The sequence below is a fragment of the Sturnus vulgaris genome, chromosome 17 (assembly GCF_052056855.1).
Source record: "Sturnus vulgaris isolate bStuVul1 chromosome 17, bStuVul1.hap1, whole genome shotgun sequence".
Lineage (NCBI taxonomy): Eukaryota > Metazoa > Chordata > Aves > Passeriformes > Sturnidae > Sturnus > Sturnus vulgaris.
Genome location: NC_142259.1, coordinates 842607 through 856892, shown reverse-complemented (window position 1 = coordinate 856892; position 14286 = coordinate 842607). Strand labels below are relative to the sequence as shown.

At 45.2% G+C, this 14286-nt stretch overlaps 1 protein-coding gene across 3 annotated transcripts in view; it reads left to right on the top strand.

Moving 5' to 3' along the window:
• Positions 1-12131, top strand: part of CPNE1 (copine 1) — a 48632-nt gene extending 36501 nt beyond the window's left edge. For all 3 annotated transcript variants that reach the window (XM_088174761.1, XM_014886204.2, XM_014886206.2), the window contains 6 exons: positions 399-532; positions 1123-1177; positions 1257-1308; positions 7362-7495; positions 9997-10233; positions 10979-12131. In XM_088174761.1, coding sequence (XP_088030887.1) covers positions 399-532; positions 1123-1177; positions 1257-1308; positions 7362-7495; positions 9997-10233; positions 10979-11095 — 729 coding nt within the window. In that variant the 3' untranslated portion in view covers positions 11096-12131. The remainder of the gene's footprint in view (positions 1-398; positions 533-1122; positions 1178-1256; positions 1309-7361; positions 7496-9996; positions 10234-10978) is intronic.
• Positions 12132-14286: the final 2155 nt, after the last annotated feature.

Sequence of the window (14286 nt, the reverse complement as noted above, 5' to 3'; positions counted from 1 at the left end):
AAGCAGTGAGGTTATGTTCGGTACTTTTATTGGCGGCATGAGTGACTGCAAATGCAGTGTGAATTTACAGTGATGAAGTCTGCAAAACACTAAGGATACTGTATTTTTGCTTTTTTGTGATCAAGCAGCACTTTAATGGAGCTAGGGCTTCTTAAACTTCTTTTGAGAAATTGGTTCAGTCTGTCAGTGGAAAGGATTGCTATGGCTTGGAAATACCTGTACCCAAGTGGGAAAAGGGGTGCAGCTTGTGTGCATGTCCCTGTGTAGGGCTGCTGTGTGCCTGGGAGGAAAGGAACTGTGTGGCTTGAGCTAACCCCTTGTTTCTGGATATAGTTAGTTCTTCTCATTTGTTTGTGCTGATGCATCAGTGATTTGCTGCCACCATGTTGCCTGATCAGGTGGGTGTAGACTTCACTGCCTCCAATGGGGATCCCAAGTCACCAGATTCTCTTCACTACATCAGCCCAGATGGGGTAAATGAGTACCTGATGGCCATCTGGAGTGTGGGAAGTGTAGTCCAGGATTACGACACGTATGTAATGATCTTGACTGATCTAGTCACCGTGAAAAAAATGTGTCACAGCTTGTTCTAGCCCTGCACTGTTTTCGTGATTGGGGAGCTGCCTTTCCTTGGAGATCCCTTTAGAAGCCTGCTACTGTTTCCTCTTGCTTCTGTCAGTGCTAGGGAGGCAATGGCATTCCTTCATAATTTGGCATATTTGCTTGGCTTGTCCCTTCTGAGTCTCTTGGTGCTTCAGCTGGGCACTGATGCCTTGTTGCAGATGATGCATTGCAAACATGAATATCCTATTTAGTTCAGTGGGAATGGGAACATGTTTGTCTGCTTTGTCCTGTAGCCAGGCTTGGTTTGGCTTTTCTCCTACTTTGAGATTTCCTGAGAGTCCTGTGGGGTGCTGCACTGAAAGAAATTATCTGACTCTCGAGCCCAAGCCTGAATCCATTGGATGCCTGGTGCAAGGCCAGGGGCAGCTAGATAATATACTAATTCCTTATGGCAGGAATTCTACGTTGGCCTCCAGTTACTTTTGGTGAATAAAATCAAAGAGTGAGTTATTATAGAATTGTTCTTTCTCATTTTGTGTTGTTGCTATTTCTTTCCAGGGACAAGCTGTTTCCTGCATTTGGGTTTGGAGCTCAGGTTCCTCCTAGCTGGCAGGTAGGGCCTTCACAACACTGGACCCTTGCTCTGTCCATGTCTGCATTCCCTAACTGTTTGTAATGTCTCATTTCCCAAGGTATCTCACGAGTTTGCTTTGAACTTCAATCCCAGCAACCCTTATTGCCAAGGTGAGGACACCTCTTTATTAATAATGTCACTGAGTGGGGGAGATGTTTGAAATGCTGTGTATTTCACAACTGGTGAAAATCAAATGTAGCATCAAGACATCACCTTGATGCTGACAAAAGCAGATGTGTGTTGATGCAGATTTCTGTGAAAGCTCCATAAGCTTCAGTGAAGGGGTCTAGATTTAATTGATTGTCAGGCTGTACTAAAATTTTTGTTGCTTCAGTTTGGTTACTTCTGCTGGGTTACAGGTGGCAGTGGATTCAGCTCAGCTCTGTGCCTGTGCTTGTTAAGATTCTACAGCCACCATCTGTGGAGGCTGATAGAAACTAGGGCTACTTCACCTGCAATGTGGCTATGTTTGACTAGTGTCTTTTAAAGTTTGTCTTAAAAGCTTGCTTTTTTTCATAGCCATCTTCTTTAGTGGAGGTGGTTTCTGTCATGGTTGCAGCTGGCCTGTAGCTACCAGATTAATTTGGCCATATCAAACACCCAAAAACAACCAGCCTAGAAGTAAAACAAGTCCCTTGATAAGGCTGGGATAGACTGGATTCAACCCCAAGCAGGGACCTCAGCCAACCCCATTCACACGACTGGTCAGAGATCTGGGTGGGGCAGAGATACCAATCAATCAGCTATCCAAGCCTGGAAAATTCAAACCCACTATAAAAGGGGTGGCCGTAATAAACTCAGTGCCACTTGTTGATGACCCTTGGTGAGTCCTTTGTCGTTTCTGTCTCCAACCAATGACTGCATCGTAATAGTTTCAGGTTATATTGGATTTGTATGGCAAAGTTTTGGTAGTGGGGGCTGCAGGGGTGGTTTCCCTGACAAGCAGCCAGAGGCTTCCCCAGTGTCTAATGGAGCTGATGCCAGCCAGCTCCAAGACAGACTCATCACTAGTGAAGGCCAAGCCCTTCAGTGATGGTGGGATAATAGATTTAAGAAGGGGGGAAAAAAGCCCCCATCAGAGCAGCAAAAAAGCAGCAATCAGAGGGAAGGAGTGAGAATATGTGAGAGGATCAATACTGGAGACACCAAGGCTGGTAAAGAAGAAGGAGGAGGATGTGTTCCAAGCACTCAAGCAGAGATTCCCTTGCAGCCTATGGTGAGACAGCTGTGCCCCTGCAGCCCATGGAGTCCATGGGGGAGCAAATACCCACCATCAGCCCATGGACAGCCCACCCTGGAGTAGCCTACTCCTGAAGGAGTGCATTTTTGGGAGGGACCTAAACGGGCAGTTCATGAAGATCTGCAGCTTGTGGGAAGGACTCACATGGGAGAAGTTTGTTGAGGATTGTTTCCTGTGAGAGTGACCCTATGCTGGGGCAGGGGAGGAGTGAGGGGAGACTTTCCTCTGAGTGAGGAAAGGAGTAACAGAGATGACATGTGAACTGACTTCAGGCTCCATTCACTGTGCCACTGAGGGGGGAGGAGAGAGAGAATTCGAGAGTGAATTTGAGTCTCAGAAGAGGGGAGGTGAGGGGAAGATGCTTTTAATATTTAGTTTTTACTTTTCTTTATCCTATTCTGATTTGATTAGCAACGAATTCAGCTGATTTCCCCACGTCAAATCTGGTTTGTCCATGGCAGTGGGTGATGAGCAATCTTCCTGTCTTTACCTTGACCCATGAGCCTTATTGGATTTTCTCTCCCCTGTCCAGCTGAAGAGTTGGGTGATAAATGGCTTTGATGGGCACCTTATATCCAGTCAGGGTCACCCCAGCACACAGCTGTATTTAAGGGCTGCTCCCAATGTTAGATCATGACTTTACGGCTGAGATGTCTCTCAGCTTGCTGTCACACGGAATTGTTCTTGAACAAGCAAGTTTTTCTCTCTGGTCTTAGGAATTAGAGATTCAGCGCTAAAATCTAAGCATTTCTTCTCAGTTCAGCCTTGCCTGCCTCACTGGCATCTGGGTCTGTGATGTTTTAGGGTCCTTGTGCAGCAGTTCTGAGTGGTACCATGCTAAAACCTGATGGTGGACAATGTAAGTAGCAGTGGCAAATGAAGCTGCATTGATACAAACCAGGAATAGGCCAATTTAGATGGTTCCATAGAAGACTATAAATTTTTGTTTAGCTAACCTGAGAAAAGCTTTTTACATTAAAAAAACCCTTAGAGATTGCTATTTCTGTTACAGAAATGGTTGACTCTTCAATCAGGGATTGTTTTCTAACTTCTGCACAAAGAAAATGAAAAGTTAGTATTCCCAAGAGCTTCTGACATTGTCTAATTAGAACATAGCCAATTAAACAAGGTAAATTGACAAGGTAGGAAGGATAAATTAAACACAGTCTTCAGTATATCTTTGTTAGATTATTTTTCCTGCAACTTCATAGAATCACAAAATGGTTTGAATTGGAAAGGACATTTAAAGATCATCTAGTTCCAAACTCCTGCCATGGGCAGGGGGACCTTTTGCTAGACCAGGGCTGCTCAGAGTTCTATCCAACCTGGCCTTTAACACTTCCAAACAAGGGGCAGCCACAAATATTCTGGGCAAATGTTCCAGTGCCTCACCACCCTCACAGCAAAAAATTTCCTCCTAATATCTAATCTAAACCTCCGCTCTGTTTGAATCCATTCCTCTTTGTCCTGTCACTACCTGCTCTGCTCTTGTAAAAAGTCCCTGTCCATCTTTCTTGTAAGCTCCCTTTAGGAACTGGAAGGCTGCAATTTTGTTACCCCTAAGCCTACTCTTTTCCAGGCTGAACAAACACAATTCTCTCAACCTTTCCTCCTAAGAGGGGTGCTCCATCCCTCTGATCAGCTTGGTGGCCTCCTCCGGACTGGCTCCACCAGGTCCATGTCTGTCTGCTGCTGAGGACTCCAGCACTGCAGGTGGGGCCTCACCTGAGGGGAGCAGAGGGGCAGAATCCCGTCCCTTGACCTGCTGCTCACTCTTCTTTTGATGCAGCCCAAGACATGGTTGGTTTCTGGGTGCCAGCACACACAGCTAGGTGTGTGCAGCCTCTCATCCCCCAGCACCCTTAAATCCTTCTCATCAGGGCTGCTTTCAATCTGTTCTTGTCCCAGTTTGGATCGATACTGGGACTGATACCCAACCCAGGTGCAGCACCAGCATCTGGCCTTGTTAAACCTCCTGAGATTCCCATGGGCCACTTCTCTAGCTTGTCCAGGTCCCTCTGGATAGCCCTGTCCTTCAGCGTGTCATCTGCAAACCTGATGAGGGTACACTTGTTCCCCTCATGTACTAATGAAGATATTAAATAACACTGATCCCTGTACAGACCCCTGAGGTGTGGTTACTGTTCTAGAGAGAGAGAGAGAAAGCAAGGACAGCAACACACACGGGCTTCCTTAGGGAAAAGAAGACAGTCTTTATTGAGGGGACAAACCGTGTTTAAAGCATGTTTCACAGAGCTAAGACAAGACAGTAGCTCATTGGATAACTGGGAAGAACACCCGTGGGACAGTACTTCAGAATGAGTCCCACGGTCTACACCAGGTGTTAATCTTTATTATGAATTCAGTTCTATTTTGACTAGATTATCATCCTGGGAGAAATTCTCCCTAACTGAAGCTGAGCAAGCTTATCAGCCTGGGAATGGAGCTGAGAGAGAAGGAGAAGCTCCAGCCTGAGAATGATTTTCCAGGCTCTCATTTTCCTAGCTCTCTAACAGTGTGTCCACACTGAGGGACCCCACTTATCACTGATGTCCATTGGGACTCTGAGCTGTTGAGCGCTACTGTGCTCACTACTGTGACTGTCCAACCACTTACTTATCTGTCTAACAGTCCACTCATCAAATCCATCTCTCTCCAATTTAGAGAAAAGGATGTTGTGGGGATCTGTGTCAAAGGCTTTACAGAAGTCCAGATAAATGTCATCTATGTCCTCTGCCTTGTCTACTGCGATACGCCATCGTACAAGGCCACTGGGTTGGTCAGGGAGGACTTGCCCTTGGTGAAGCTGTGCTGGCTGTCCTGAATTACCTCCATGTCCTTAGCAGAGCTTCCAGGAGGGTCTGTTCCATGATCTTCCTAGTTGCAGAGATGAGGCTGACAGGCTGGTAGTTCCCATGGTCCTTTCTACCCTTTTTAAAGATGGGGACAGTGTTTCCCCTTTTCCAGTCACCTGGGACTTCACCTGACTGCCATGAGTTTTCCAGTATCATGGAGAGTGGCTTGACAATTTCATCAGCCAATTCACTCGGGGCTCTGGGATGCATCTATGGGTCCCATAGATTTAAGTACATTATACATTTAATTTAACTTAATTACATTTACATACCTCAGATGATCATACACCTGATCTTTACTTACAGTAGGAGTGACTTTGCTCCTCCAGTCCTCAGCCTGCTATCCATCCACTCAAGGGGTGTGGAAAGAGAGTCTGCCATTGAAGACTGAGACAAAAAAAGCTATTTGGTACCTCAGCCTCCTCATCTGTTGTTACCAGTTTTCCAGCATTGTTGATCAGGGGCTAACACCTTTGATTTTTCTTTTCTGGTTAATGGGTCTGTAGAAGCCCGTCCTTTTGCTCTCTGCCTCCCTTGCCAGGTTCAGTTCCAGCTCCACCTTGGCCATCCCTACACAACCAAACCTTATGTCTATATTCCTCCTGGGTGACCTGCCTTTAACTGTCTATGCATTTGGTTTTTCCCTTTAGTTTGACTAGCAGTTCCCTACTCAGCTATACTGGTCTCTTGCCTTCCTTGCTCCTAGGATTGCTAGCTCTTGTGTTCTATGGAAGGCTTCCTTAACAATCTGCCAAACTCTTTTCTTCTCCCTTGTCCCAGACAGTATTCTAGGGCATCCCACTGACTATCTCCCTGAAGTCTGCTTTCCTAATTTCAGAGGCCTAACTTTACCTGACCCATGTTCCTCAGGACTGCCAATTCCACCAGTGCATGATCACTGCAGTGCAGGCTGCCTCTCATCTTGATGTTCCCGATTACCGGCCTTGCGTTGGTGACCAGCAGATCTAGTAATGCATCCTCTCTGGCAGGGCTGTTGATTACCTGGCTCAAGAAGTTATCCTCCATGCATTCCAGGAGTCTCCTGGATTGCCTACAGCTCACTGTGTTACTTTCCCAGCAGATATCAGGACAGTTGAAGTCCCCCAGCAGGACAAGAGGCTGTGAGTGCAATGCCTCCTGTAGGTGGAGCAGAAAGTCTTCATCAACAGACTCCCCTTGATCAGGCAGCCTGTAGTAGACCCCAACCATGAAGTTTCCTTTGTTGCCTTGGTCACTGATTTTTACCCACAGGCTTTCTTTGTGATTTTTCCCTCACATGGCTGTTCTTCAGAGACAGCTCTTCAGACTCAATCCACCTCTTGGTATAGAGGACAACCCCTCCACCTCTCCTGTTCCTTCCTCACAGCCTGTAGCCATTAATAGCTCTACTCTAGTGATGGGATTCCAGTGGGTGTCCCACCAAATTTCAGTAACTGCAGAAAGTTGTAACTTTCTAGCAGCACCAATGGCTTCCAGGTCCTCCTATTTGTTGCCTGTGCTCTGTGCATTGGTGTTTAAAGCACTCAGCTGGGCTGTTGACTGTATTGCCTTCCTGGAGGAGCACTCATAATTCTTTTGAGATAATTTTCTGCTGTTTCCCTTTTGGCTTTTATTAGCATAGGAGTCCATGGCTTGTCTCTGTAAGTGTGCACCGGTGATACTCACTGGTCAGCAGAGTATAGATGCACTTCAGCTGGGCTTTTGATTTCATCCCTGATGCGGGTATGCCTCATGTCTGCCAAGCCTGATCTTACTGCCTTCCCCCTTCAAACCTAGTTTAAAGCCTTCTCAATTTGCCCTGCCAGCTCAAAAGATAGAATCCTGAACTTTGTGATGTTAAAGGCAGAAAGACTCGTGAAGAATTGTAGAATGGGGAAGAAATGCGCAAATACAGTCTCTGCAGCTGTCCAGTGTTTTCATCTCTGTGCTTCCTGTATTTCCCAATATGCTGCTGCTTATTTGCCCTTCAGTTCACAGCTGTTTGAGTTGTCTTTGGCTATACTGCTTAGTAATGCTTATAATAACTGAAGAAATTGTGGGCTCTTGTGACAACTTCCTTGTGTTGCAGGGATCCAAGGAATAGTGGATGCCTACCGCCAGATTCTGCCTCAAATCCGACTCTACGGGCCAACCAACTTCTCTCCTATTATAAACCACGTGGCAATGTTTGCAGCACACTCGCTGCAACAAGGAACTGCTGCAGTGAGTGCAAAGCCTTTATTGTGGATCTACTTTGGGTTGATGTTTCTATTTTCCATGTTTATGACTGAATAGAATGGAATAATAAATTAATGTTATCTTCCTTCCTTAGAATCCCAAGTTTGGTCTTCTGTTATCAGCCTACAGAGAGTGTGTTGATGCTCTCTTGGTACATACTGATGTAAACCTGTACTAGGTAGATACATTAATTTAATTGCTCAAGTGATATTTGTTTCTCTCCCAGTTTGCTGGCACTGTACTTACTGTTGCATTGTAAGGGGTGCTGTGTTGGCTGTTAGACTAGTTGGACTGAGGCAGCAGTTGCCTCACTCTAATCTCTCTTACCAAGCTCTATTACCTGTTGGGCATGCATATGAATTAAAGTTTTGTGCCAAACAATTTTTCTCTCAAGAATGCTGAGAAAAAGCCTCTAAGAAACTATCGGAGGGCTTGACTATCAGTCCCACCATAATGGGATGGAGTCTGAGAACTGTTCAATTGGTGTGCTGATTTGCAGAGCATCTGTGCTTCTCTATGGTGATGGGCTCGTTTGTATGCTGCTGTGGCCATGGTTGCTGTTAAAATTTTACTTCATTACTTTAAACTTCATTGGTTTTGCTTGAGGATGAAGGGCTGGGATGTCCTGATAGATTTTAGATGATTTCATTTTGACAGACCAATCAGAAAGAATTTTGACATATACTGTGCTACTTGTTTTATCACCTAGCTGTGTCAGTATTTTTGGTGCTACTTATGTTTGTGTGTATATCAAATACATTTCCTGTGCTGTGAGGCACTTGGACTAAGGAGATCCATTTCTTACATTTCTGTGGGTATTTTTTAACCTTGCCAGCACTTTAGGGAAATCTTCCTAATTCTCTTAATGTGTTAAATATCTCTGGTTTTGTTTTTCTTTCAGATTTAAACCTAACTGTTTAAAATAATCTGTTAGCAATCATGTACAGCAGTTTGTGTTAACCGTGCTTTGGAATTGGAAATTATGTTTTCTCTTGTTTTTGTTGTGTTTGCCTCCTTTTAAGTCTGTAAATAGCTGCTATAAAACAGCAGTTGCTGATTTCAGAACCAGGCACTAAACTTCAGCTTCTGGAAAATGATAGAAATTTTAAACACTTTACCACACTAAGGCATTGGTTTGAGGTACTCCTTTCTTTCTGGAAAAGTGTCTGTATTTTTCCCTTCATATTATCTCTAGAATGTCTCATGTTATTTATCACTGCTGTGTTTTGAGATTTCTAATACTTCTAATGCTTCTAATTTAAATTATTGATACCAAATGAACCAAGTGTCTCAGTTTGAAAAAGACAGGTGTCTGCTAGGGAAAGCAGAGTCTTCTTTTGAAATGGAGACTGTAAACTTCCTTCTTCTGAATTAGTATAATTTTGAAATTAAGGGGGTCTCAGGCAAAGATACGGGGGTAGGAATAACAGTTCTTGACTAGTGTGTACAGCAAGGCAAACAGAACAAGCCCAGCTCTGGCATTAACAGCGAACAGAACAGGAGCCCAGTCCCAGCTCTCGGCCGCGGGCACTTTCCCTTGGTGCAGTTCCCGGCACAGCCGGCAGGGAGCGCTGGCGGCTCCCGGCGGGCAGGGGCGATGATCCGGGCGCGCCTGCAGGGGGCGCTGTGGCGCGGGCTCGGGCAGCGCGCGGTGCTGGCGGCGGGGCCCGGACGGGAGGGGATGGAGGAGAGAGGCTTTGCTCAGGAACCCTGGGGCAGGGTCGGCCCGTGCTCAGCAGGACGCTTGGAAACAGCGAACTGAAATGGCAGGGTGTCCTGGCAGGGCAGGGGTGCGGGGTCCAACAGCAGAAGAAGAGGCAGCTCCTGGCTGGGCTATGGCAGGGGTAGCAGTGACCTTCCTCCTCCGAAACCAAGAGCGAGAGAGAGCAACTGCCCCCCCCCCTCCTTTTAGCTGCTTCTAATCTCGTGGTGTCCCCGTCCCCCACCTCCCCTAGAGAAACTCCCAAAGAAATCAGGGAGGTTCCCCCTCTCCCATCTCAAGTACTTAGACATCAGTGCTTCTTTAGCAAGTCAGTGGGAAAAATTCCATAGGCAATGAGTAAAAGAAAAACCAACCCCCAACCCCAAGGTTTTTTTAATTATTCTGCAGGGATATTAAATAACTCTAGCCTTTCTGAGCACCAGTCAGTAAAACAGCTCCTATCAGTGAATTTTGTATGCAGTTGTGTTAATACTTTAGTAGTTTTTGTCTCTAGTACTTTTTGCCAATTGATGTAACTGTTCTTTATAAATTGAACTTAATCCTTTCTCTTTTTGTAGTACAGAGAATATTGGAAGTATACAATGAAAATCATTAGGCATAGGAAAAAATGCAAATGAACATAAGTTTCTTTAATGTTCTCGTTTTGTCTCAGGCACAGCAACATCTGATTTCTTTCTTAGCATAAGGGAGTGCTCTATCTGCCTTCGGTTACGTGAGCCTTGGTGTTGAAATACCTAACTGGATGCTTTCTCATGTTTTTCAGCAATACTTTATCTTGCTGATCATCACAGATGGAGAGATCACTGATCTAGACCAAACTAGGCAAGCAATTGTTAATGCCTCGAAGCTGCCCATGTCTATTATCATTGTTGGTGTTGGTGAAGCCGATTTTAAAGCAATGGAGTTCCTGGATGGAGACAGCGGTGTTCTGAAATCGGTGACAGGAGAGCCAGCTGCACGGGACATTGTCCAGTTTGTGCCTTTTCGACAGTTCAAAAATGTATGTTGATTTTAAATTCAGAAGAGTCCCGGTGCCAGGATGTATGCCTCCAAAAAATTACCATGATCTTGATGAGGCAGCAAGCTGCATGCTCAGAGGGCATGCCTGTGCTGCTTGTTCCCAGTGAGAGTTGAGATGTTGGCTTCTGTGTTCAAAGCTGTGTCTTGCTGTCTTCTCGTTCTTGAGACCCCTCATTGTATAACTGATTTTGTATTAGATTTTGTTAAATCTCTTGGCTATTGCAGGGTTAAAGAGTATGTTCTCCGTCCTGGGATGTGAACATTTAGGCAAGGAACTGAGATCATATTGTCAGTCTCTGATGTTGAGGCTCATGAGTGATTGAAGTTGAGATCAGTCTTCCCTGCTGTGGAAAGCAGTTCCGTCAGGCACCAGCTCCCCGACTTCCACTGTTGGCTTTGGCATTCACACAATGCATGGTCAATTGGGTTGAGTGATTCAAATGAAAACTCAAAATAAGAGACATTGCTAGTGGCTGGGGCAGTTTTTCACGAGGACTAGGGCCATATAAAGGCTATATGAGTCTAACGTTGAGGTGAGAACAAGTGTTTTTCATCAGCAGTGCTCACTGAGACTGACTGGAAGTGCTCCCGAAGGTGTAGCAATCAGTTCTTAACACAGAGTGAGTGGGGCAGGTGTTCTGAATTTCTCTAAGAGAGTTTTTCACTAGGCTACCAAATCTGTTCTTTGTGGAATTTCTGATTTATTCTCCCCATTCTCTTTTCAGGCTCCCCGGGAAGCCCTTTCCCAGGTGGTTCTGGCTGAAGTGCCCAAGCAGCTGGTGTCATACTATAAGTGGCAGGGGTGGCCCCCCCTGAAACTGCCAGAAATCAAGGCAATGTAGATTCAGGCTTGCCCTGGCTATCTGTAGCACTGGGGTGAAGGAGGGCTGGCTGCAGCCACACTCTCCCTTGCACACTGTGGGTGCTCAGTGCCTTGAGATTGCACCATACACACCACTTCTTACGCCTCCTTGCGCTGAGTCTTTGATCTTTCCTATTTCTGTCAGAAGAAATGTAAATACATAAAAACCTCCAAAGTGCTAGAAGATTTTGTCGCAGGAAGATCGACCTTGTTGGTTTTCTGCCTTGCAACAGTGACACATTGTGACACATCACACCACTCATAGCTTGACACAGCCCATCTGCTGCTGCCTATCAGGGTGGGCCTCTGAACTGAGCTTCTCTGGTGCTGAGCGTGGTGAGAGAAATGTTGCAGCTATGTTTGCTGTAATGACACTTATCATTGCGCCTTGATAGGTGTCTTCTATCAAGCTGCGTTTGAAATGGGGACCCTTCTTTTCTGGATGTGACCAAAGAATGTTTGTTGGATGCCTGAGGTAGATCCTGCTGTGCCTTCATAAAGTGCCAGTGTATTTTTTTAATGTTTCAGTGACCATACCTTTCTGTGGTTTTTTTAACTGCATTTTTCTATTAGCAAAATTTTTTTCAGTGATGAAATGCTTGAAGCCATTGTTACAATTCAAGAACACTGCACTTTGCTTATTTATGGGGGTTAAATGAGGATTAATCATTAATTAATGGGATTGCAGTGAGGTTAATGAGTCATATTAATGTAACTTTTAAAATCCCACGACTGGAAACACTGAAATGAAGATGCTTTGAGTGAATTCTTTATATCACACAAGTTAGAAAATGAAGAAGTAACTTATCTGTGGAACTCCAAGGAGGTGCTTCTTTATCCTCAGTAGTGTGAAGTGTGCATTACATGATCTGGGGACTGTAGAATAGGCACATGATAGCAAAGCACAAATATTTTGAGGAAGATGGTTCCAAGTAGAATGAAGAAACTTGCGTTTGCCATTGTGCTACAAGTCATCACTTTCAGTTACATAAATAAATATTCTACTTTGACTTAGATAACATGTCTGGACTCTTATTTCCTTCCTGGACTTTTCCCCTTGTTTTCCAGCAATGTGGATGGTAGTGTTTCAGTATCTGAGTGAGCCTAGGTTTAGTGAGATCCAAAAAAAGCAGAGCCAGTTGTCCACCATTGTTAATTTTGTTCCCCTTTAATCATTGAGGCTGTTGAATCCCACAGCCCTTTCCTGCAGCAAGATGAGATGTTCCTTTACAGTGAAGTTACAAAAGAATTTGTGTATTCTACCCAATAAACCAGAAAATGGTGAGAATACATTGGCAGACTGCATCTGTGATCCAGGCCTTAAACTGGTTAAGTTACAAGCTTGAGTGAAGGCAGAATTTGGGATTGAATTCACATCCTCAACTAGACATTGTTCTGGGTGGACTCTGCCACCAGACCCAGTTTGGTCCAGTTGGTGGACCAAACTAACATTACATAGCTTGGGCTTGAAGGGCTGTGGGGTCAGGACCACTGCTGAGCCAAGATGAATCTATTCTTGTTTTTTATTCAAACCTATTTTGACCATGATATGTTCTCTCAGGTTACATAAACAGCAGCTAGTTTCCTCTAGAGAAAGCTGGACTGTCTTTCTTGACACCTGGCCTGCAGCACCCCATTTTCTTCCACTTCTTGCACTAAGTCTTGCACTTCAAGACTTTGTCTTGAAGGAAACCAAACAGCCTCTCTTCTTGAGTGGCTGCCTAAACTAAAATGTGTTACAAGTGTGGAAGAGAGGGAGGAAAACTGTCAAGTTGTCTCTGAGAAACTGCTCTTGTGGTTGAGGACATCCTTCGCTTGTGTTTTCAGCTGCTTTTGCAGCCTGTAGACAGGGCTCTCCTTCTGTGGTATGCATAAAGAAACCTAAGGCTGGTTTCTGGTGTCTATGTGCATGTTTTGAAGCCCATTTTGCCTCTCCTTTTTAACCTCTGCCAGCTCCCATGCAAAAGGGAGTGAGTCCTCTGTGTCTGCTGAGTGGAGTCACTGTTCTACAGTGAGGTGAGGTATCTCTGGATATAGGACTCATTTATGGTAGAAGAGACCTTTCCTATTTTGGGGAGGAAGAGGCCAAGGAGAGTGGTAGAGACAGGTCTGAGTGGGGAGGAAGAGGAAGAAGTTGTAGAGGCAGGTCTGAGGAAGTTCATTCCCCTGTGGGAGCAGGCCAGAATTTGAAGGAGATGCTCTTAACTCACAAGTAAGTGGCTGAAATGTGAGCAAGGGACATGAGTCCTGTAATTGTCACTTAGGACCAAGAGTTTCATGGGTGCGGGCCCATGGAAAAAGCCAAGGGAAGCTAAATTTTGAAGCTACTGACCTGGCAGTATTACAGAATTGCTTGTTTTCTGTCTTTCCTCAGGGCTCCAGGTTTTAGGGGAAATGTAGACAGGTGGATGGAAGGCTGGCGGGTCTGTTTCCTGCCACATGCTGCCCTGGGTGTAGCTGGAATGCAGATTGAATGCGTGACTGAGTTAGAGGAGCGGTCAGGTTATTTTCATCAGGACAATATGTTGTGCACGCTCTATTTCCCTCAATCACTGGCTTGATTTATCTTCCTGGTGAGCGCAGGGAACACCTCAGAAATCTTTACCCTTGCCAAGATTAAACAAGCACCTTTATACTTGTGATCTCCAAAGGTATTTCAGCCTCAGGGCTTTGAAAAAATCAAAAGCTGCACATGGGAGCTCAGTGGGGAGGGTTTCCTTTTATTCCTGGACATGTGGCAAAAAATAGTGGTGACATTTCATGCCAGGCTATGTCACACTACCTAGCAAGTAGTGGGAGATAATGCCTTTTTTGCCTGGATAACTGGTTGGGTTAGTGGCCCTCCTTGAGATGTAAAATACACAAGGGATTGTTTTGCTAAAAATGAGGCACTGTCTTCAGGTGAGTGCAGTGATGAGACTGCTCTAGGTGTTTGAGGAAGCCAGAGAAACTCCATAGGGAGATTCTGTCTTCTGACCAGCTTTGAGCAAGTACTGGATCCACTCAGCAGCAGCGTACTTTGGTGGTCTGGCTGTCTCATTAAACCACCTAAGTTGCACTCCTTGCTCCACTCTAACCATGACTGGATTTGGGGTCAGCATATTGAGCCTTCTGAGCTCACTTACTTGGGTTCACAAAAGTGGTGCCAAATGCTGCCAAGACTGCTGTGTT